Raw genomic sequence first — 24389 nt, 5'->3', positions numbered from 1 at the left:
TGGGGGGCTCCTGGGACATTGAAAGGAGGAATCTGTGCAGGGCCCGGTAGCTGCTGGGGTCCCGGAGGCAGGAGGAGGCACCGTGTGCCCAGCACCGCACAGCCAGACCCAGCCTGGTCCCCGAGGGGTGCCCAGGGCCGTGCAGGGGGTAGGCGGCCTCCTCCTGGAGTGGGACCAGACTGGGGTCTCCCGCGGTCCCTGGCACAGCCTGAGGAAGCCCCGCCCTCTGCTGAGTCCCTCCCTCTGACCTTCCCTAGACTCAAACCAGCCTTCGTCCTCACACTAGAGAATCAGCCCATTTCAAAGAGGAGTCTGAGGTCCAGAGGGCTCCCAGAATTGGCCTCAGCTCCCCCCAGCAATGGTGATTTTCAGGAAGGGCAGAAGCTCAAGAAAGGTGGAGCCGGTAGCCACCCCACCCATTGGGCACCCCCACCAGAGGTCCAGTGACCAGGGGGGCTCATTGCCCAACAGCGCCCAGCACAGCATCTTGACCTGGAGTGCAGGGCTGGGCCGCGGACCACCGGGGCCGCCTGTGTGGTCTCCCTACCCATCAGGGGGCTGGCTCCTCCAGGGTGGAACCACCACCCCCACCCCCCCACCCCCAGTGTCGGTGCTGGGACGCTTAGCCAGGCCGCTCTCCCAGCCCAGGGCCTGCCCTCTGGGGGTCGCCCACTTCTCCACACCATCCAGGCCGGAGACCCGGCTCTGAGCGCTGCCCGAGCTGCGCCACCTGTGCTCTGCGCTGGTGGATGTGGGGGCCGGGCCGGCAGACCCGGTCCTCAGCTCTCCTCCCCAGATGCGGAGCCATGCCTGGCCTGGACCGGTCCCGCCCGGCCGCGGCCGCGCTGAGCCTCCGCCGGCCCCTGAGGGAAGAGAAGGGCGCCAAGCACCGGTCAGCCCAGAGGACCGCACCTCGCCCATCTCCCGACCCAGGGCCAGAGCGCGGAGCGGAGGGTGCCAGGCGAGCGGCAAGGGCAGCCACGTCGCTGTGGTGACAGACTTGCTTTATAAACATCCGGAAGGAAGTCCTCTGAGATGTCTCCTGAGGGGGTGGGCGTGGAACGGCCTGGCACGGAGTCAGGACCAGGGCTGCACCTGGCTAGGGACGGGCAGGGAGCACTCAGGCCTCAGAGAGGCCCAGGCTTGAGTTTCCGACGCTCCATGGGGTGCAGCAGGAGGGGGCCTCGGTGTCCGCCGTAGATGCCCTTCTCTTGGTTGTGGCAGTCTCGTGAGCTCGCCACGCAGGGAGGAGGGGCTCAGCCCCACTGGACGCTGGGCTGCAGGGGCCACCCCCCAGGAGGTGGTGCCCGCAGGGACGGAGGCAGCTCCTGGACTGGCGGCCAGCCCACGGGGTACTGGAACACGGTGGCTCTCACGGGCTCGGTCCTAGACCCAGAGGGAAGGATGGAGAATTAAGAGTGGGGCGCTGCGGGCCAGGCCGGGGTACTACCCGCCCCCGCCCAGCTCACCCTCCCCACCACCGCAGCTGTGGCGGCCGCCCCCCACCCCACCGCCCCGCCCCGCCTGAATCACCCGTTCAGGAAGGCAGAGCCTCAGAAACACGCGGGCCCTTTGAGCCTCCCCTCTAGGAATGCGCCCAAGGAAATAGTGGGGGTTAGGGGTAGAGACTGAGCTGTGAGAGATGGGAGGAACCTAAGGAGTCCACCTGTGGGGGAGGGAAAAATGGATAAATATATATGCACGTTCACGGCAGAGAATGCTATGCAACCTGTGTGAGAACGCGGGCAGACTTATATGCACTGATGGGGAAAGGTGTCATGATGTACTGTGTGAGGAGGGCAGAAAAAGCAGCTTATAAAATAATGTATATAGCATGATACTATTTTTGTTTAAAGATATATAACATATATAAATGCATAAAAAGAAAAATAACCTGGAAGACACAGCTAAATGTTAACAGTGGTTCTATCTGAGTGCTGCAATTATGGGTGATTTTTTTTCTACTTCTTTTATACTTTTCAAAGAAAAGTTTTACAAGCACGCAAGCCTTTGAAATCAGGAAAAAAAAATATTGTCTAAATTTTTTTTTTTTTTAAGCCTCATTTCTCACGCTATTCACTCTCCTCCCGCTTAAGGTCCACCATCCCGGGAGCCACCTCCTGGGGACCAGGGCCTGTTTGAAGCACGCACCCCCGTTGTGCCCAGCCTGGGGCAGCCCTCTCTCCTCAGGGAGCCTGCCCCACCTGCTGCCTTCCCACAACCGCTTGCTCCTTCTGGACTTGACCCACACACAGGCTGCTGCTTGTGCTTCAGCCCCTTGCTCAGCCCTCCCCTCAATCCCCCATCCCCGGGCCAGCATTCAGTGCAGGTGAGGTCCTGGCAGCTGTCGGCAGGCCTGGGGCCCCCGTGGCCAGCAGTCTGCAGGAGAGGCCTGGAGGTTCAGGCCTCTCTCAGACCTGGAGCAGGGCTTCAGGCAGCCTGGGGCCTCCCGTGGCGTGAGGACAGGGGAGTCCCTGCTCGGCTGTCTGCTGCCTGCTGGAAAGCACAGAGAGCGGCTCCCACCGAGATTTATGGCGTCGGGGAGAGTTCATAAACTCCAGCAGCCGCAGAGAAGGGTGGGAGTGAGCGGGGAGGCCCCGCGGCTGCTGGAAGGGACGCCTGGCTGCCGGCCAAGCACCGCTGCTCCACGGAGAGGGCATGACCCAGAGGGGAGCCCTGTCCTGCCTCTGGACCCCGGACAGACGCCCGGGCAGCCAAGGGCTCCCGCCAGGAGAAGGGCACGTTCCCCCGGCCTGCAGGCCGTCAGGGTGCACCCCTCCAGCCCGCACAGAGCAGACGGGGACACGGGTGCCCGGTCTGCCCGTCACGGGGACAGGGGCAGCTCTCTCTTCTCTCTTGCTGTCCCCCGCCCTGGGCCCAGTTAGAAAGAGAGTCTCAGGGAGGCGCCTGGGCTGAACAGGAGTGCCCGGCTTGGAGAGGGGTGCAGAGGGGAGATTAAGACGGATCAAGTCACAATCTGAAGTGCCAACAATGGAAAGCGCAATGAGCCCTGGCCTGGCCGGGGATTAGCCTGCTGGTCTGAGGCCGGCCCCCACGTCCCAGCACTGCCCGCTCTGGCAGGCCCCTCAGTGTCAGTCTGCCGGGGTGGGGGACGGGGGACACGCAAGCAGCCCCCTCCAGCCTGCATCTCTCCTTCACCAGGAGGGGTGGCCAAGCTCTGCTCGGCCTGAGGGGGTCAGAGCCCTCAGGGCTGGGTGGCCCCAGGTGGGCCAGGCAGCCATCTGGGCCCTGTGTGTCCCCGGAGAGGGGACACAGACACACCCCGAGAGGTAGAGGGGCCACCAGACCTGTCCCCACCAGGCGCCCGTGGCACAAACACCCAGGAATGATCCCCCGGGCCGGGCCCCTCTCCCCAAACGCTCTCCTCAGCCAGTGTGCTCGGGGCCGTGAGAGGGAGGCCCAGTGAGGGGGAGGCCCAGGGCGGGGCGGGCCAGGGGAGGGGAGACAGCTCAGCTAATGCTTGAAGGATGAGTCTGACTCTGCCAGGCAGACGTGGCGGGGGTGGGGGGCAGTTCCAGGCCGAGGAAATAGCACAAGGCACCCTGAAATCAGGAACGCCCACCACATCTAAGCAGCCGCCAAGCGTCCTGACAACTGAGGCCGGACGGGGGAGGTGAGAAGGCGACCCCCATGGGCCACAGAGGCAGCAGAGAAGTTAGCCAGGGCCCTTCGAGGTGGGCGGTGGAGTCCAGGCTCCCCTGAGGGGGAGGAGGCCCGGAGGGTTTCAGCAGGGGCCGGGCCGGGGAGCTCTCTAGAAGCTGGCTGGGGCAGCTGTGTGGAGGATGGACCGCCAAGGTCATAATGGCTCCTGACAGGACCAGAAGGAGGGGCCGTCACGCTCCAACATAAGAGTCATGGCTGCATTGTGTGTTTTCAAGGTTGGGGGCACAGATTTAAAAGCAGGATTAATTTTAAAACAGCTTAACAAGCTCTCCTCACTGGGGCATGGAGAAGGCAGGAGGCTTGGCCCTCACCCCCTGTTGGAGCCTCAAGGGGAGGCCTCACCCCACAGACTGTGCCGCCGGGCCGCAGACCACGAGGCCCCATCGCAGACATCACCAATTCTGCAGCCCCAGTGCAGCCAGGCGCGGGCGACCTCACCACGTCGGGCAGCTCCTGAGCACACCCCTTAGTCCTCTTCCTCCCTTCTCTCTCAATACCTGGTGAAAGGCCCCAGGAGCCCTGGCTCTGGCCTTGGCCGTGACCTTGAAGGGCAGAACCTGGGTTCCTAACCCAGGCTGCCCCCCATATAAGGGGTGAAGGGCACCCCGTCTACTCCTGGGCCTCCTGAGTGCTGGGCCCAGGCAGCAGCCGGGCCAGCCCCACCCCAGCCCCCTCCTCAAAGTCAACGGCGAGGAGTCTGTCACCCCCCTGTGCCATCCCAGTTCTGCCCGCTCAGAGCTGTGTGCCCCTGACAAGTCACACCTCCCATGAGCCTCCCTTCCCCTTCTGTAGGGTCGGGGCAACCGTGGCCCTCTGGCAGGGTCTAGAGGGGACAGTGACCATGACCAGGCCCCTCCCTCTGGGAAGGGACACTTAGTGATGTGGACTCAAGCTGGCTTGGGCACCTGCCCACCTTCAGCCTGTGCAGACTGCTATAAGGGGGGAGCCACCAAGGCTGGGCACGGGAGCCTACAAGTGAGTGCCCATCAGCCTCTGGCTAGGGCCTGGGGACCGAGAGCCCCGACGTGGGCCCCCTACGGAGTCCTATGTGGGCATCCATGTCTGGTCCCTGGGCAGTTGGTGGCAACAAGGGTGAGCTGGCTGGGGTCCTGCTCCTGGAGGGCACGGAGCGGGGACCCCGGGGCCTGTACCTGCTGCTTGGGGCGGAGCTCAGCCGCTTGGCTCGCTTCTCCAGCCAGTCCTCCAGGCGGACCTCGGGAAGCTCAGCAATGTCCAGCGGCCACTCCCTGGCCCGCCTCTCCTCTGGGGGGACAGATAGACAGGCCCGTGAGGGGCATACTCACCCCCATGCTCCCACACGGCAGGTGGGAACTTCTGGGGTGGGGGGCACAGGCTGGGAGGCCAGGAGCAGAGCCTCTGGCCTGTCTCCACCTGCAGACACCTGCCTCCCCAGGCAGCTCCCCCGGGCCTCCCCCTGCTTCCTCATCAAACGGAGAGCAAACCCTGGCTGCCCCCCAGCTTTCTGGAGGTGGACACGGGATAATGCGTGTTGAGAGCCTGGTCTTCAGGAGGGCCCAAACCCTCCCGGGGTCGGGGAGACAGCGTAGGCTGAAGAACAGGGCAGAGCCTGTGCACGCCCCACTCCACGGGCCTCCGGTTCTGAGAGATGGTGGTGGGAAGGGGCTGCAGATACAGCTGGCTGCTGGGTGCACTGGTCCAGCCCATGGGCCTCAGTTCTGCCCTGGAAAAGTGCTGAGAGACCTCTGTCTGTGCCAGGGCTGCAGCCACACTACCACCAGCCCCCCAGGGCAGGCACTGCCCACGGGGTCTGACTGGTCAGAGGGGAGCGAGGCCCATCAGGGGATGAGGGCGAAGGCCAGGCCACCCCAGACGCTCACTGGCCACGTGGACGGAGGCACCGTGCTCGCCAGGGGCTCACGCGAGGCTGCTTCTCCATGGGTTCAGTGAGGGGCAGCAGAAGATTGACAAAGACCACCTAAGAGGGAATTCCCTTTTCTCTAATTGCAGTGGTAAGAAGTGAATGGGGGACAAAGGTGGACAGGCCAGTCTCCAGGCGGACGCTGACCTCGCCTTTCCATAGAGCACCCTGAGGTCAGGGAAGGTGCTCTCTTCATCTCCGCGGACCCAGAGCAGCGACAGGGGATCTGCCAGGGGCCAAGGAGGGACCCCAAACACGTGGCCTGACTGAGGAAGGGTGGGTGGGTGTACAAGAATGAAGGGCAGGCTAGCAGGGCCCCAGCGGGGCTGAGGCACACCCTCAGGACGCCTGGGCAGGAAGCCATGCATCTCACTGTAAACCCAGCCAGGGACGCGGACGGGAGCTCCTGGCTCCTTCCCCACTCGTGCCCGGGGTGAACTGAAGGCGGCTCCTGATGCCACGGGCTACCGGACGTGGTGATCACAAAAGAGGGGGTGGGGGAGGCGCAGGGCAGCAACCCCCTCAGCACCCCTGCCCCCAGCCCACGGCCCCCCGGAGACGCACCCTCCACCTGGACGCTCAGCTCCTGCAGGTCTCGCTCTGACATGTGGGAGAAGCGGCAGTTGGAGCCAAAGTCGCACTGGCCTACAACGGGAGGACAGAGTTAGTCACTGCTGGAACAGACTCCCCCACGGGCTGAGGGCAGCCTGAGGAGGGGCCAGCTAGCGTCAGGGACTGAGTGGCCACTCCAGCCCTGAAGAAGTAGCTGCACTCTCTCTGGCCTGGCCACAGGGGCTGCCAGAACCGCCTGTCTGGTCCCCCAGGCCCTGCTCACAACCCTTCCCTAGCTGGAGACCAAAGTCCACTGTAGTGGACTTTCACTCTGAGTGAAAGTAGCTCAGTCGTGTCCGACTCTTTGCGATCCCATAGAGTGTACGGTCTGTGGAATTCTCCAGGCCAGAATACTAGAGTGGGTAGTCTTTCCCTTCTCCAGGGGATCTTCCCAACTCAGGGATTGAACCCAAGTCTCTCGCATTGCAGGTGGATTCTTTACCAGCTGAGCCACAAGGGAAGCCCAAGAATACTGGAATGGGTAGCCTATCCCATCTCCAGTGGATCTTCCCGACCCAGGAATTGAACTGGTGTCTCCTGCATTGCAGGTGGATTCTTTACCAACTGAGCTATGAGGGAAGCCCCAGGGAAGCCCCTCTAGTGACTGGGTTCCATTAAGCCTCTGGAGGCTTGTACCCTGTCAACTCCCCCTACCCCAGTCCCATCAAACTATGGTAGGACCCTGTGAGGGTCCTGCCTCCTCGTGCCCACCCCCCTGGCGGCCCCTGCCCATGGCTCATGGTTGGGGGTGGGGCACAAGTAGCTGGACTGCTTCCCCAGAAAGGCTTTCACAGCAGCATTGTCAAGGAGGTACCAAAGTCCAGGGTGGCTTTCCGAATCCCAACTGTGGAGACTAAAAAGTATCTCAAACTAAGAGACTGTGGGGCTGGGGGAGGGATAAACTGAGACTGACATATACACCCTCCTGTATATAAAATAGATAACCAATAAGAATCTGCTGTATAGCACGGGGAACTCTACTCAATACTCTGTAATGGCCTACATGAGAAAAGAATCTAAAACAAACAAACAGTGGATATAAATACAAGTGTAACTGAACCACTCTGCCATATAAATACACGTGTAACTGAACCACTCTGCCATACACCCGAAACTAGCATAACACTGTAAACCAACTGGACTCCAATAAAAATTAGGAAAAAAACAAACACAGGGGACAGAGGTGTCCTAAGACAGCCTCACGGACCACACCTGTTCAGGGGACACTGGGGGCTGCGCCGTCTTCTGAGGGGAGCGTAGCCGTTCACCCCGCTTTCCGAGGCCAACAGCAGTACTGTCCAGGTGCCAAGCTCCCTCTTACACCTTGCTAACCACCATGCTGTTGCTCTTTGCTTTGGCTGCGAGGAAACTCAGGGCCAGACCCTTAGTGAGCACACAGGACCTTGGGATCAGCCTGGAGGAGACGAACCGCTCTCCGGCCTTGCCCTGTTCTTCCTAGCCTTGTTTTCACCTGCCTTTGGCTCCTTCGCTTGCTGAGGTTTCTGTCTCTTGGAACTACATGCATCTTTATTAGCTGGGTACAGAGCAGTGAAAGCGACACCCAGCATCCTTTGTTCGAACTCTGAAGCTTCTCGCTGTTGTTGACCTGTTAGCGTCTCCAGCTGTGCCTACCAGGAGGGAGGGCGCGGTGAAGGTCGGGCTCCCAGGCTAACTTAATCAGCCAGTCTATTACACCCATCGGTGTCTCCTGGATTGACTCACAGGCTCTTGCCAACCCAGCGCTTGCTTGTCCTGGGTGACCTGATAAAATCACATGCTGAGGTCTGAAGAGCTGAGGACCAAGCCCTGGCTGTCATAAGGCACAAGCCCCCGGTGACTGAGATCATGAAGCAGGCTCAGGGTGGTGGCTGGGGTGAGGGCAGGGGGCGCGCTGTGCAGAGGTCCAGGCAGGCCAGATGGGTCCCAGGCAGGCGGGGGGGCAGGGAGGGACCTGGACCGAGCAGGGCACCTTACCTGTCAGTAGAAACTTCCGGCAGGGCCTCTTGTTCTGCTCATCCAGCAAGATGGCAGCTGCGTCTGCAAGGAGACGGGAGCTGGGCTCAGACTGTGACTACGGACGGGCACTTCCCACCACTGACACCAGGGAAGGGGAGAGCGCCTCACCCAGTGAGAAGGGTAAGGGGATGACCACGGGCAGAGACTCGGGGAGAGGGAGCCGAGCCTCAGGAGACCTCAGCCCCACCCAGCCCAAAGCCAGGACAGGTGTGAGGTCAGATCTCTCAACCATGCACGGCGGATCACCTGGGGAGTTTTTTTTAAGTCCTGTTATCAGATGGTTTCAAAGAAGGCAATGGCACCCCACTCCAGTACTCTTGCCTGGAGAGTCCCATGGATGGAGGAGCCTGGTGGGCTGCAGTCCATGGGGTCGCTAGGACACAACTGAGTGACTTCACTTTCACTTTTCACTTTCATGCATTGGAGAAGGAAATGGCAACCCACTCCAGTGTTCTTGCCTGGAGAATCTCAGGGACGGGGGAGCCTGGTGGGCTGACGTCTATGGGGTCGCACAGAGTCGGACACGACTGAAGCGACTTAGCATAGCATAGCATAGCATAGCATAGCATCAGATGGTTTAGTTGTTAAGCTATGTCCGACTCTTTTGCGACCCTATGGACTGTAGTCTGCCAGGCTCCTCTGTCCATGGGATTTTCCAGGCAAGAATACTGGAGTGGGTTGCCATTTCCTTCTCCAGAGGATCTTCCTGACCCAGGGATCAGACCTGCATCTCCTGTGTCTCTTGCACTGCAGGCGGATTCTTTACTGACCGAGTCACCAGGGAAGTGGGCTTCCCGGGCTTCCCTGGTGGCTCAGACCGTAAAGAATCGGCCCGCAGTGCGGGAGACCCGGCTCAACCGGAAGTGCGGGAGACCCGGCTCAACCGGAAGAAGACTTCTGCATGCTGTCACTGCGACTTCCCGAGACTCTCTCCCATCCCTTCTCCAGGGGATCTCCCCCACCCAGGGAGTGAACCTGGGTCTCCTGCATTGCAGACCGATGCCTTACCATCGAGCCATCAGGGAATCCCATATTGAATATTAAATCTTACATGTTAGAATTTAAATTCTGTTTGGACTTTAAACCTTGTGTGCTCCTTGGTGGGCAAGGAATCAGTTGGTCAAAATCTGTGAGTGAGCGAGCCGCACGAGGACAGTGCCCTGACTCAGAGCCCTCACGTTGCCCTGGAGGAGGGCGTGGCCAGGCCTGGGCTGTGCACTTTCCCTGTCTGTCCACCACCTTTTCCAGAGGCCACTGGGGTAAAGGAAAGACCAGGGGCTTCAGGGCCTAGGTTCACAGGACCCCAGGCAAACTGCTTAATCTCTCCAAGTCTTGGGTTCCCTACGTGTCAAATGGGAGAACGCTCACCTGGCAGGGCTGCTGTGAACATTTAATAAGTTAATGGATGGACAGCGCTTGGCAGAGGATGTCACACATTAGAATTTTGCCAGGAAAGTGCAGCTGGGAGCAGCCTCAGCACCAGTGTCCCGGTGATGCCAACGTGCAGCCAGAAGTGGCAGCTCAAACAACAGGAGCAGTTCTTACTCCATGACCTCCCCATAAACCCATCATATATGCAAATAGGCCCATTTTACAGATGGGAATACTGAGGTTCACACAAGGAAAAGGGGCACACAGACAGGAACTGGCAGTGCCAAGTTTGAACCCCAGCTGTGAATCTCAAGCCCCTGCCCTTTCCCGTGTGGCTGCTGATTCCCTGGTGTTGGGCTTCTCTGATGGATCAGCGGGTAAAGAACCTGCCTGTAATGCAGGAGACACAGAAGGTGCGGGTTCAATTCCTGGGTCAGGAAGATCCCCTGGAGGAGGAAATGGCAATCCACTCTAGTTCTTTTCTGGGAAATCCCTTGGACAGAGGAGCCTGGAGGGCTACAGTCCATAGGGTCGCAAAGAGTTGGACACGACTGAGCAGCTGAGCACCAGCAGTGAGTAGCTGACTCTGATGGGGGCTCCTCACCTCCTCAGGTGGGCCAGCTGGTGGCCTGGGGCGGGGCTGGGCTGCTGAGGTCCGCAGTTAGTTATCAGAGGACTCACTCCCGCCTGCCTGCCAGAGCGTGGGTGGGGCTGGCAGCGTGGGGCAGGGTCCATCTGTCAGTACTAGGCCTGTTACTCAGCCCACCCCGCTGGTGCCAGAGGCTTCCCCTGGGGAGGTGGGCCCGTGGAAGGCATCTGGACACTGCTCAGAGCCTCCCCTGCCACCCATCTCGCAGGCAGGACAGCAAAACTGGAAGAGGGGCTGAGTCTGAGTCTTGACAAGGTTGTCAAGACAACCCCATGGGGAAGGGCTCTAGGCTGCCCAGCATCTGGCTGCTGGCTCCAACTCCAGCCACACGGCAGAAGCTCCAGGCAGCTTTTCAAGTCTACTGAGCCCCAGCCTGTCTTTCCCAGCTTCTGTTTTATTTCATCTGAGGGGAGGGCTTGAAAACTGTTAAAATGCTCCTCAGTGATGCTGAAGTACACCCAGGGTTGAGAACCCCCAGCCCAGGCCCCGCCCCTCTGCCCTGCATTCAAGGCTCCTCGCGGTCTGACCCCATTGGTCCTTCTCGCTTCAGCTCTCCAGATGAACGACTGCCCCGCTGCCCTGGGTCTGTTTGCTCGTTCATTGAGACATTTGCCCGGCAAACATTTCCCGAGCACGTCCTGGGCGCCAGGCGCCGTGCCAGGATGAGGATTTAGCAGAGGACAAGTCAGACCTGGTCCTTCCTTCCACTCCGACAGTCACACTAATCCATGCGGCTATAAGCGAGGTAAACAGCCAGCACGCGGCCAGATGACCTGCCCTGACCCAGGGGTCGGAGAGGGCGTCCCGGAGGACTCTCTGGGGGAGGGCAGGACAGCACGAAAGGCCTAGCAGCAGAGGGGACAGTACTGGCCGTGGCCAGTGTGGCTGGAGCTTGGAGGGAAAGGTCAGCAGGGCACGGAGGCCTGGACAGGACAGGGTTCTGCCCTGACCACGCTGTCATAACGGGGCATGAGGTCATGGAGCAGAGGGGCCCTGTTTTATTCACCTTTCAGTCTTCAGAGCCTCTTGGGCAGCCAGGCACGCGCCAAGTGCTCCCCAGCCCCGTGGCCAGCTTCAGCCCCTCCTCCTCACCCTCTCTCCTGCGACAAGAACACCTGCTCAGGATGGAGCACGGGCTTGTCCCTAAGCTGTGGGCTGGAACACCAGCTCCTCAGAGAGCCCCTCTCCCTGTCCCCGGTGTCCCCCAGAGCCTAGCAAGGGGTCTGAGAACGGAGCCTCCAGTCAGGACTGTGGGGAGAGGCGCGCGCCTGCCACATGCTCCTGCGAGGGACCGTCTGCCCCAGGGGCCAGCAGCCCAGGCCTCTCTCTCTGGCTCTTCAGAGAGCCCAGGCCAGGATGGTCGCTGGCCCACGGCGCTTCTCCAGGGATGATCAGAGCGATCGGAGACCAGGGTCCCCGCAGGGCCGCCCGGCCTGCAACACTCACCTCGGAACATGTCGTACCAGAGCTTCTTGGCCTTGAGGTGCTGCAGCCCGTTCAGGTGCTTCTTGCGGTTGTGGAGGTTGTCCTGGAAGGACCGGTCGCAGTAGTCGCAGAAGTAACGCTTCCCCATGGTGACCCGCGCTGGGGCTGCCACTGCCTGCAGGTCAGGGCGCTGGGTCAGAACGTGGAGGACATGCCACCAACCCACCTGGAGTGCAGAGGGGCACGCCCGGGGCCTGGCCTGTGCCTGGGGAGGAAGGCTCCCAGACAGTCTGGGAGGAACCACAGGGGCAGATACTCAGAGCCTGCCTGCGATGCCACATTCCGGGGGGACTGTTTGACAATTCCTTTTTTTCCCCCCTCAATTTTATTTCATTTTTTCAATTTTGTTATTTCTTTGGCCCTGCCACATAGCATGTGGGATCTTAGTTCCCCAACCAGGGATGGAAACTGTACCCCCTGCGCTGGAAGTGTGGAGTCTTAACCACTGGGCCGCCAGGGAAGTCTCTCTTTTAACAATGCTGATGCCCAGCTTCTACCCCAGGCCGGCGAGAGCAGAGCCACCGTGGGTGAGGCCGGGGGCATCAGCCTGTTTCAATGCTCCCGGGGGTTCTCATCTGCAGCCAGGCTGGAGAAGGCCGCCTGCCTGCCACTGGCCGGCCCCCCGCAGGACCCCCCACACCTCTCATCTCCCCTCTCAGAGCTGTGCTCCTTCCATCTTTGCTCAAACACTACCTTCTCAGTAATCTCCCAGACTACTTCATTGAAAATGGCAGAAACTCCGCTTGGCTTTTCCCATTCCCTGCTCCACTTTACCACCTTTGAAGTAATGTTATTTGTTATGTTTATTATATTGTTTCTTCAAGAGGAATATACATGCCTGCGGGCTGGGATATTTTTGTTTTGTGTGTTGCTGCAGCCCACAAAGTGGTGCACAGTACAGAGAAGGCAACCAAATGTGTGTTGAACAAATGAATTAATTCCCATTTTCCTTATGGGAACAACAGGTTCAGAGAGAGGATGTGACTTGCCCAAGGTCACACTCTGGTACGTGGAAGGCAACCCCCAGTGCCCGACGATCCCGCCGCTGGTGTCCGCCCTTCCACAGCCAGCTCAAGGCTTAGAGAAGCCAGAGGGCTCGGGCGGACACACAGGCACTGAAGGCTCAGGTGGTGATCATGGAGGAAAACGAGAACAGTTCAGGGTCTTCAGACCCATAAGACCCCTCACTGGTGGTAACCACCGCAGCCAGAGGCAGGTGGCAACTCTGTGGCTCATGGCCAGCCCTTGGGTCCCCGTTTGGTGTCACGAGACGCAAGGACAGACAGGTCCACTCGGGGCCATCAAGTGGGATCGGCAAAGGGCTGAGCCCAGAATCGTCCCACACCTTTCAGGTCCTACAGTCTGACCCCTCCTTTCCCAGAGCGGGTGCCTGAGGCCCCGAGGACGAGAGGGAAAGTGACTTCCCTAAGGGTCACCAGGTAACAGCCCAGGCCAGCAGCAGAAACCCCCACCTCCCAGGGCCCGGAGAATACAGTTAAAGCTGAGAGCCGATCCACAGGGCAGCCAGAGGGGGATAGATACATCTTGGGATGTATCCCTCCTGATAATGGGGAGGGACACAGAGACAAACAAACCCCCTGGAGAAGGCCGCTCCTGTGGCAGACAGCAGCCATTAAGTCAAGGGCAGTAATGGGATTGGGAACAGACAGTCACTCAAAATGAAAACGTATAAAACCTCTCTTCTCCTATTACTGCTGAGAAACCACATCCCAGACACACGGACTTGATATATTAAATTTGGCAGCTCTAATACACCCTGTCTTGCCAATAAACTTATAGGAATTGGATTGAAATTGTAAGAGATGAACGTTTAACGGCCGAGTGCTTAACCAAGCCGTTCACGAGCCTGAAGCAGCTCAGAGGAGAGGAACGGGCAGGGGGAAGGGCCAGGGGAGGGGCGTCCCTCGGGAGGCTGTGATGGAACGGGGCTCTTGGCAGACTCCGCTGAGCAAAACCCCCCAGGGCACTGGGAAGCCAGCTGTGTGACACCAGACCCCTCCAGGCCTCTACGTTCAAGCTAGGAATACGGGGCAATGGGTCTGACTGGCTGGCTAATTGCTTAGAGAGCAGCACACAGAAGTTTGCTTATCCAAATGAATTATTAGTAAAAGAGAAATAGCAATAGAGGGCTTCCCTGGTGGGCTCAGTGGTAAAGAACCCGCCTGCCAATGCAGGAGACGGGGGCTCGACCCGTCGGTTGGGAAGATACCCTGGGAAGGAAATGGCTACCCACTCCATTATTCTTGCCTTGAGAATCCCATGGACAAAAGAGCCTGGTGGGCTATAGTCCACGGGGTCGCAAAAGAGTCGGGTGCGACTTAGCAACGTAAATGACGCTAACAATGTCTGGCATTGCGCAAGCGCACGATAAATGTCATGTAGTATGTGGTTCCACTGAGCACCTACCACAGGCCAGCACTGGGCTCAAAGCTCTAGAAGGCGTCCTCTCTCTGAATCCTCAGGACAACCGGTGAGGTTTCAGATGAGGGCTCTGAGACTCCCAAAGGGAAATGACTGAGCCAAGATCATGCTGCTGGAGAGCAGCCAGGCCCGGCTGAGAACACAGCGGGGATGGCTCTGGAGCCCACACTCCCCACGGCTAAGAGAGTCTCCTCCCAACAGATCACACCGATGACAGCTTTCCTCTGCTGTTTACTCACAACACCCCCAGGACCACATGGCCCCTTCAAGTCCCAGGAGGTATGTATCATGATCCCATTTACAAAGGAGGAAACTGAGGCTCAGAGAGGGGCTGGGGTGCTCCAGATCACACCTCCAGGAAGAATAGCAGGTCTCGTCACGCCCAGGGCTCAGGTCTGCTGGGAAAGCGACCCACCAACCCACCAGGAAATGAAGATTACAACCCCTCCCTCAACCTACCCTGTGACACCGGTTCAAATGTTGAGCCCTTCGGGCTGGGCTGCGTGTGCTGTGTTTTCCCGTCTCTCACATGCACAAACCTCGGGGGACACACCAGTCTCAGCTGAGGGCTGCCGCAGCAGCAACACCCACCCATGCCTCCTCCCCGCTGCCCACCCGAGCCACCCCTCATCGGGCAGGGGAAGTGCTCAGCTGTCCAGGAAAGGTCAACGGGCCATGCATCCCATCCCGGCTCTGCCAGGCTGTGGCTCTGTCCCATGCCCTCTCCAGGCCTCAGTCTCCCCACATGGAAAGCAGGAGGTAGGCAGCTAGGCCAGGAGATCTCTAAAAGCACACAGACAGACACACACACACACACACACACACACACACACACACACACACATAACAGAGAGCCTGGCCCACAGCAGGCCCTCAAGAGACACTGGCCGTCATCACCATCATTGCTGGCCTCCAAAAAGCCAGGGTATCAGTGCCCAAGTGACCTCTGTGATCAGCTGCTCCATAATACAGATGAGGAAAGCGAGGCCAGGAGCGGGGAAGTGAGCCATCCGCAGCACCTAGCACAAGGCGGCACGAGACTAGTTCGCAGCCCCCATGGCAGCCTAAGCCCCCGCCTGCACTGCAGCTGTGCGGGCCCCCCATGCCCGGGAATGCGGCTGGGGGAGTGGAGAGACTTTACAGGGGCCAGCACTTCCTGCCGCCTTCACAGGCCTGACCCCAGGAGGCAGAGGCCCTGTCCCTGGGCAGAAGCTGGCCCCCAGCTAGGTGACCTTGGCCAGGCACCGCCCAGGTGTGAACCTCCAGGGCTCCCGACCTCCCGCTCCAGTGTCCTGGCGCACATTAGGAGGGGCTGCGGCTGCAGAGCCCTCTGGACAGACACACAACTCGGCAGGCGGAGCGTGCCAGGCGTCCTTGCACAGGGCACAGCCTGCACCACCGCACTTGGCAGTCCTGAGCAGGAGGCCAGGGCAGGGGTGGGGGTGGGGACAGCCGGCCATCTCCAGGCGCCCAGATGCCAGCATGGGGTGCTGAGTAAGCGGGCCCTCTCCGCAGCCGTGATTCATCCCCGTCCTCCGAGGACGCTCTGCACCATGTGAGCACAGCACCGTCCGGGAACACAGGACCATCCGGCTCCGCTCCCTCGCCGGGAACACAGGCGGCACTGCCCGCCCACTCCTGGAGACCAGGTCTGCGGTGGCAACAGCATCTGCTGGCTCCCTGGACCTGTGCCAGGTGACAGAGTGGCTCCTTGTGACCACTGGCAGAGGGCAAGGCTGGGGGGGACCACCTTCTGGGGTTACACAGGCCTGGGTTTGAGTTCCAGCTCTACCACTTATCAGCTGGGTGACCTCTGGAAAGTCCTTTTCATCTCCCAGGGTCTGTCCTCAGCTAGAAAACGGGAACCCCGCCGCTGCTGTGAATTTACCACCGCGGAGAGTGGAGGCTGTGGCTGCTGCTGCCATCGTCACCCGGGGGCTCACTCCTCCCCCCCAAACCTGATCAAAACTGCAGCCAAAGTCTCAGCAGCAGACACGTCTGTCCCTCTCGCCACCTGCTCTGTTTTCCAGAACTTGCCTCACACACTGATTTACTGTCAAACGGGCCGCGTCCCCGCTAGAACACAGCTTCACCAGGGCAGAGAGCACTGTCTGTCCGTCCGGAGGCTGCACCTGGTCAAACGCAGAGCGGCTGCTGGGACGAGTGAGGGGCCTGCCCCCCTGCCTGAGGCCTCGCGCCACCTGCTCACCAGCTCACCCACCCTCTTCTCCATAAGCTTGAATATGGGGACGAGCATGAGGACTAGAAGAGAGACACGAGCCCCCCAGGGCGAGTCTGCCACCATCCCCATAGGGCTTCTGTCCCCAGCAGAGCCCCTCGGCCCACTTAGCCCACACCTAGCGGGCTCGAGGAAAGGATGACCAGCGAGCTGAGATGCGGGGAGGAGGAGAAGGGAAGAAAAGAGAGTCAGACTTGACTCGCGAGGCATTCTCTTGCCTGATCCTCACAGACCCCCTGAGCAGACACCGGACGTCCATTTCACAGGTAGGGACACACATTCAGAAACACTCACTTCCTAATTTGCTCAAAGCCGCGACTGGAAGAGACCCTGATGGCCTCTCATCAACCCGAGCGCTGCGGGTGGGCCGGCGGGCGCACCCCAGGCACCTGCTGCAGCCGCGGGGCCGCCTCTTGCCCAGGGCCCAGCGCCCCCTTCCCCAGCGCCCCACCCCGAGGCTGCGCTACTGATATTCTCAGTTCCTTTTATCGCGAGCAGCTTGGGTCCAGAGCTGGCTTTGGCACAAGGCTAAAATAAGCCAACAGCTCGGCTGCAGGGGCTGGGAGGCAGCCTGTAATGATCCAGGCTCGTGCTCTCCACACACTGCCCTCGGGCTCACCTGTCATTTCTTCTGATTACGGCACCGCCAGACCCCAGGTAAACAGCAAACCTCGGCCAGAGGGCGGCTCTGTGGCGCACTCACTAGGAGCACGGCAACATTCCAGCATCGCATATGCCTGCCGTCTGGAGTCGGTGGCGTCGGACCTGCCCCACATGGGAGGCCTGCAGACTGCCTGCTTGGGACCCAGCCCCAACAGCAGTGCCTAGGAGGCCCAAATGTCTCCCCTGATGGGACCCCCGAGATGCTAAGGGTCTCCCTCAGATGCCCTCGGGGTCTTGTAGCAACCACGCAGCTCTCTCATCCTGACCTCCTGAAACGACAGAGGTCCAAACAGGAGAGGTAAAAAATCACCCGAAGGAGGCTCTTGAACCACACACCCCAATTCCAAAACATCTCTGCCCTTCCCTTCTCCACCCTCCCCCCACCACCCGCAAGCCTGGGCTCCCAATACCATGGGACTCTCTGCCACCGCTGCCCAAGTCACATCTCACCCTTTTACACGGAGACCAGCCTCCCCCTGCCCTTTATTTCCTTTTTCTCATATTTTTATTTCAATAACATCTGGTTTGTCGTCGTTATTTAGTTGCTAAGTCATGTCTGACTCAGAGATCCCATGGACTGTAGCCCGCCAGGCTCTTCTGTCCATGGAATTTTCCAGACAAGAATACCAGAGTGGGTAGCCATTCCATTCTCCAAGGGATCTTCCCAGACCAGGAATCGAACCCATGTCTCCTGCATTGGCAGGCGGGTTCTGGACCAGCCTCCTTAGTTCAGCCCACCCTGGGCAGCATCAGATCAACCCTCTGAAAACAACTCCTCAAATTTTTCCATTGCTCCTGATGAGGAGCTTATTAAAAATGAAGCCTCCAGGAGGGAGGAGGGAGGAGGGTTCAGGATGGGGAACACATGTATACCTGTGGCGGATTCATTTTGATATTTGGCAAAACTAATACAATTATGTAAAGTTTAAAAATAAAATTAAATTAAAAAAAAAAAAATGAAGCCTCCTGAATCGGATCCTCAGGAATTCTGACTCAGCAGATCTGGAGAAATTTGCATTCTAACCAGTGAGTCTAGCAGCCCCCTAGCAGATACCATCTATGGGGTTGCACAGAGTCGGACACGACTGAAGTGACTTAGCAGCAGCAGCAGCAGCAGATACCCCCAAGAAATAAAATCCTGGAGAACTGAGGTTCCACTGTTCATCAACCTTCTCTTCCCCTGCATGCCACCGGCAGCCTCTGCTGAAGGCAGTCACTCTGGGTGGACACAGCCCCCAAATTCGTGTCCCAATTGGAAATCTGCTGGTCTACAAACACCCTCAGTGTGCTGAAACCCCGACTTGACCGGAAAGCAAAGCATAACTCAGAAAAGTGGATAAAACACTTTTATTACTGGCTAAGTCTCCTGTCACACTACAGGAGAGTTTAAAATTGAAAATAGAGGACTTCCCCAGTGGTCCAGCGGTTAAGAATCCACCTGCCAATGCAGGGGACACAGGTTTGGTCCCAGGTTCGGGAAGATTCCACAAGCTATGGGAGCAATTAAGCCCGTGTGCCACAACTACCGGGCCTGCGCTCTAGAGCCTGGGCGCCTCAAGAAAGAGAAGCCCCGCCCTCCACAAGGAGTGAGAGCCTGCGCAGAGCAATGAAGACCCAGCACGGTAAAAAATAAAGAACAAATGAATACATCTTTTTTTTCTTTTTTAAAGACATATGTAAGGAATTTGACTGGGATTCCCTGATAGCTCTGTTGGTAAAGAATCCGCCTGCAATTCAGGAGACCCTGGTTTGATTCCCGGGTTGGGAAGATCTGCTGGAGAAGGGATAGGCTACCCATTCCAGTATTGGGCTTCCCTTGTGGCTCAGCTGGTAAAGAATCCACCTGCAATGTGGGAGAACTGGGCTCGATCCCTGAGTTGGGAAGATCCCCTGGAGAAGGGAAAGGCTACCCACTCCAGTATTCTGGCCTGAAGAATTTCATGGACTGTAGAGTCCATAGGGTCGCAAAGAATCTGACGCGACTTTCACTTTTCATGGAATTTGATTAATGTAGACAATCATTTTTTAGAAAAGAAAACAGAGGTAGAAGAGCAAATAATTTGCTCAAATAATCTGAGTTAAGCAAAGCATAACTCAGAAAAGTGGAGAAAACACTTTTCTTTGACTGGATTTCAAACACTTTTCTGCTAGGGGGTGCCAGACTTGCTGGTTAGAATGCAAATTTCTCTCGATTACTGTATTAATGTTCTTGTCCTAAGTTTATTAATAATCAGTGTATACTTGGTATTTAAAAGTATCTCACTGAAAAGAATTTCTATTGAGTATACAAGAGAAAAGCATGGATTTTCAGGAATTGATTAAATTGATTCCAATTTAAAATATATAAAAATTAAAACTTGTAGTTAGATAATTGATAAAATGGGCTTCCCAGTGGGTGCAGTGGTAGACAATCTGCCTGCCAATGCAGGAGATGTGGACTCAATCCCTGGGTCAGGAAGATCCTCTGGAGGAGGAAATGGCAAGCCATTCCAGTATTCTTGCCTAGAAAATCCCATGATCAGAAGAGCCCGGCGGGCTACAGTTCATGGGGTCACAAAGAGTCTGACATGACTGAGTGGCCGAGCACAAGCACACGACTGATAAATTACCTGTCAGTGATTTATATGAGACTTGTTATTCTAAGTTGAGGAGTTAGCAATGGTTGGAAACGCTGGCTGCGTATTAAACACCTGCACGTAACACCTGAGGCGCTAGAAAAGCTTCTAATGAGTGCTCCCCATGTTCTCATTTCATGACAGAGATGGAACCAGTATTTTTTGAATCCCCAGAATGAGAAAATGTGACATAAGAGAACATGACTAAGTCTGTTTAAAGTATCAAACTGTTTACAAGAACTTAAAATTTATCACATTTATAAGTTTAATTTATTGGCTTTTCTAGTTAATTGTTTAAGTATTCTGGGGATATTATACTTGTTAGGTTATATCTCTGAAGTACTTAAAAGGAAAATCAAATATATTAAATGTATAAGTGGAATTAAATGTGTAAGGGAATGTAATTGGGCTAAAGATAGGGCTGAATGTTTAAAGGAATTTTGTTTGCTCAACTTGAGTTCAAATATTAATCAAAGGGAAAGTTAAGGTTATTTTTCTTATTTTTTTAGGTTTACACATAGAATAATAATTTCTAAACTAAAAGCGATAGCTTAAAGAAAATTCGATTTTTTTTTATAAAGTCTTGCTCCAAAATGAGAATTAACTAAAAAGGCAAAAAAAAAAAATAAAAATAAGCCACACCTTAACTCCCTGTGGTCCCTACCCATCTCACCTAAAATAATTCCTCCCTCCTCTTAACTCACCATCAGCCAGACTAGCTGTCAGCAAGATACAAGTGTTCTTTCCCAGAAGCTTCACAACCTCCTGCCCCAACGGGCTACCAAGATGCTTTGCAAATAGAAAATAACTGGTCATGGTTATAGAGCATTTCACATTTTCCCTCCCCATCCCCTAATAAGGCATTACAGTTGCTTTTACAAGTCAGAGGTAGATCCAGGTTTCCAGTCCGGTCCCTGCTGTTCAATGCCACACCTACACAAATGACTTATCTCTGGCTCAGACCTCTCCTTTGAACTCCAGATTCATATCGCCAGTACCCTCTGCACAGACGCAGTGGCAGATTTTACTTTCTTGGGCTCCAAAATCACTGTGGACAGTGACTGAAGCCATGAAATTAAAAGATGCTTGCTCCTTGGAAGGAAAGCTATGACAAACCTAGACAACGTATTACAAAACAGAAACATCACTTTGCCGACAAAGGTCCACGTGGTCAAAGCTATGGTTTCTCCAGTAGTCATGTATGGATATGAGTTGGACCATAAAGAAGGTTGAGCACCGAAGAACTGAAGCTTTTGAATTGTGGTGCTGGAGAAGACTCCTCAGAGTCCCTTGGACTGCAAGGAAATCAAACCAGTCAAGGAAAGGAAATCAACCTTGAATGTTCCTTGGAAGGACTGATGATGAAGCTAAAGCTGCAATACTTTGGCTACTTGATGCAAAAAGCTGTCTCACTGGAAAAGACCTGATGCTGGGAGAGATCAAAGGCAAAAGGAGAAGAGGGCGGCAGAGGATGAGATGGTTAGACAGCATCACCCACTAAATGGACATGCATATGAGCAAACTCTGGGAGATAGTGGAGGACAGAGGAGCCTGGTGTGCTGCAGTCCATGGGGTCACAGAGTCAGACACCATTTAGCAACTGAACAACCACCACCTCCACTTGACATCTAACAGCAGTTCAAGCTTAACATGGCCAAACAGAAGCTAAAGTCATTCCTTTGATTTTAAGTTGCTGAAGTCAAAACTTTGATGTCATCCTCGATTTCTCTTTCTGGTACCCCCTACATCACTCACCTAGAGCCAGACATCCTGGAATGTGAAGTCAAGTGGGCCTTAGGAAGCATCACTACGAACAAAGCTAGCGGAGGTGATAGAATTCCATTGAATTCTATTTCAAATCCTAAAAGATGATGCTGTGAAAGTGCTGCACTCAATATGCCAGCACATTTGGAAAACTCAGCAGTGGCACAGGACTGGAAAAGGTCAGTTTTCATTCCAATCCCAAAGAAAGGCAATGCCAAAGAATGCTCAAACTACCGCACAATTGCACTCATCTCACACGCTAGTAAAGTAATGCTCAAAATTCTCCAAGCCAGGCTTCAACAATACATGAACCGTGAACTTCCAGATGTTCAAGCTGGATTTAGAAAAGGCAGAGGAACCAGAGATCAAATTGCCAACATCCGCTGGATCATGGAAAAAGCAAGAGAGTTCCAGAAACACATCTATTTCTGCTTTATTGACTATGCCAAAGCCTTTGACTGTGTGGATCACAATAAACTGTGGAAAATTCTGAAAGAGATGGGAATACCAGACCACCTGACCTGCCTCCTCAGAAATCTGTATGCAGGTCAGGAAGCAACAGTTACAACTAGACATGGAACAACAGACTGGTTCCAAATAGGAAAAGGAGTACATCAAGGCTGTATATTGTCACCCTGCTTATTTAACTTATATGCAGAGTACATCATGAGAAATGCTGGGCTGGAGGAAGCACAAGCTGGAATCAAGACTGCCAGGAGAAATATCAATAACCTCAGACATGCAGATGACACCACCCTTATGGCAGAAAGTGAAGAGGAAGTAAAGAGCCTCTTGATGAAAGTGAAAGAGGAGAGTGAAAAAGTTGGCTTAAAGCTCAACATTCAGAAAACTAAGATCATGGCATCCGGTCCCATCACTTCATGGCAAATACATGGGGGAAACAGTGGAAACAGTGGCAGACTTTATTATTTGGGGCTCCAAAATCACTGTAGATGGTGTAGCTGGCAGCCATGAAATTAACAGATGCTTACTCCTTAGAAGGAAAGTTATGACCAACCTAGATAGCATATTCAAAAGCAGAGACATTACTTTACCAACAAAGATCCGTCTAGGCAAGACTATGGTTTTTCCAGTAGTAATGTATGGATGTGAGAGTTGGACTATAAAGAAAGCTGAGCGCCAAAGAATTGATGCTTTTGAACTGTGGTGTTGGAGAAGGCTCTTGAGAGCCCCCTGGACTACAAGGAGATCCAACCAGTCCATCCTAAAAGAGATCGATCAGTCCTGGGTGTTCATTGGAAGGACTGATGTTGAAGCTGAAACTCCAATGTTTTGGCCACCTGATTGGAAGAGCTGACTCATTGGAAAAAACCCTGATTCTGGGAAAGACTGAGGGCAGGAGGAGAAGGGGACGACAGAGGATGAGATGGTTGGATGGCATCACTGACTCAGTGGACCTGAGTTTGAGTAAACTCCGAGAGTTGGTGATGGACAGGGAGGCCCGGTGTGCAAAGGGTCAGACACAAATGAGCAACTGAACTGAACCCCCAAAATGCATCTGTCAGCTTGTTCTGTTTGACCCACCCTCTAAATACATTCCAAATCTGATCATTACTCTAATCCACACCCTAATCTAAATTACCATCCAGCCTCCACTCCCACCACAGCAACTTCCCCTCTTCAGTCTGATCCCTGGAGAGCAGCCAGAAATGACCTTGAAAGTAAATCAGATCATGTCACACCCCAGCTGCTTCCTAGTGCAATAAGGAAAAATAAGACTCTTTACTGTGGGTTACAAGGCCAGATATGAGCTGATCTGAGCTACTTCACTGGAGAAGGCAATGGCACTCCACTCCAGTACTCTTGCCTGGAAAATCCCATGGATGGAGGAGCCTGGTGGGCTGCACTCCATGGAGTCGCTAAGAGTTGGACAGGACTGAGCAACTTCACTTTCACTTTTTCACTTTCATGCATTGGAGAAGGAAATGGCAACCCACTCCGGTGTTCTTGCCTGGAGAATCCCAGGGGCAGGAGAACCTGGTGGGCTGACATCTATGGGGTCGCACAGAGTCGGACACGACTGAAGTGACTTAGCAGCAGTAGTAGCAGAGCTACTTCACAGTCTATTCTACTTTTTCCCCAGGACAGAGCAGTCTCAAGGCCTTTGCACCAATGTTTTCCTGTTTGAACTGCTACTATTCATTCACTCAGGTCTTTAAGTGTCTTCCTGGGCACCCTGGCTAAAATATTACCACCACTCCCTCCCCAATCAACCTGTCTTCTGCTCTTCTAAGTATTACTTGTTATTACTGCCCCTCCCCACACACATTAGAAGGAGCGCTTCATGAGGGCAGGGACTTGTTCACCGCTGGATCCGCAGCGTTGTGCCCAGGGCCTCTTAGAAAATATTTACTGGATCGCCCTCGTCCTCCGAAGTTCTTGCTATTTTTATTCCCCAGAAGGAATAAGGGGATCTAGGTCTCCCGTCTTCCAAGCCAGGTTGTCAGCTTGCGAAACCCAGGAATGAGGATTATAGGAAGCAGGGGCAGAATCGCCTCTTCCCCGGGGGTCGGGCAGAGGGATTCAGCCCCCTGGACCCGACTTGTTGCCATAGGTTCCAACTCTAGACCTGGACTTGGGGCTGACAGAGGCGTGGGGACAAGCTTGAGATAGGGCGCCCAGGCCTCGCCTATGTATCCAGTCCACTTCGTGTAAAATTGCGCGGCCCGCCGCGGGGCTCGCCGATCTAGTTGGAAGAGCCCAAGTCCTCCCGCGGGGAGGTGAGAAGAAACTCTCCCTCGATGTCCCCTTCACAGAACATACCTGGTTCGGCGGGGCCCGACGGCTCCGAGCTCCTCCTCCGGCGCCCTCACGCCGTGAACTGCTTGCTGGGATTCGTAGTCCTCCCGTTGGGGAGCGGCCCGCCCTTCCCAGAAACCCTTGTGAATCAAAGCGGAAACAGAGCGGAAGTTGGAGGAAGCGCGAGGG

At 55.9% G+C, this 24389-nt stretch overlaps 1 protein-coding gene across 1 annotated transcript; it reads right to left on the bottom strand.

Annotated features, from left to right (window-relative positions):
• Positions 1-987: 987 nt before the first annotated feature.
• Positions 988-24368, bottom strand: ZMAT5 (zinc finger matrin-type 5). Its single transcript, XM_045163199.1, has 6 exons — positions 24225-24368; positions 11679-11832; positions 8171-8233; positions 6149-6229; positions 4836-4947; positions 988-1386 (listed from the first exon to the last, which is right to left on the bottom strand). Exons 2-6 carry the CDS (start codon positions 11803-11805, stop codon positions 1257-1259), a joined length of 513 nt encoding a protein of 170 aa, XP_045019134.1. The 5' UTR covers positions 11806-11832; positions 24225-24368; the 3' UTR covers positions 988-1256.
• Positions 24369-24389: the final 21 nt, after the last annotated feature.

Source organism: Bubalus bubalis, chromosome 17 (assembly GCF_019923935.1).
Source record: "Bubalus bubalis isolate 160015118507 breed Murrah chromosome 17, NDDB_SH_1, whole genome shotgun sequence".
Classification (NCBI taxonomy): Eukaryota; Metazoa; Chordata; class Mammalia; order Artiodactyla; family Bovidae; genus Bubalus; species Bubalus bubalis.
The sequence above is the reverse complement of the archived record's forward strand: the minus strand, read 5'-3'. Positions and strand labels throughout refer to the sequence as shown.

Coding starts and splice junctions, on each gene's coding strand:
- ZMAT5 (XM_045163199.1), bottom strand. CDS start 11,805: ATGGGGAAGCGTTACTTCTGCGACTACTGCGACCGGTCCTTCCAGGAC. Junction 8,234..11,678: donor CTGGTACGACATGTTCCGAG/GTGAGTGTTGCA, acceptor GTCTCCTTGCAG/ACGCAGCTGCCATCTTGCTG. Junction 1,387..4,835: donor AGCTCCGCCCCAAGCAGCAG/GTACAGGCCCCG, acceptor CTCTGGGTCTAG/GACCGAGCCCGTGAGAGCCA.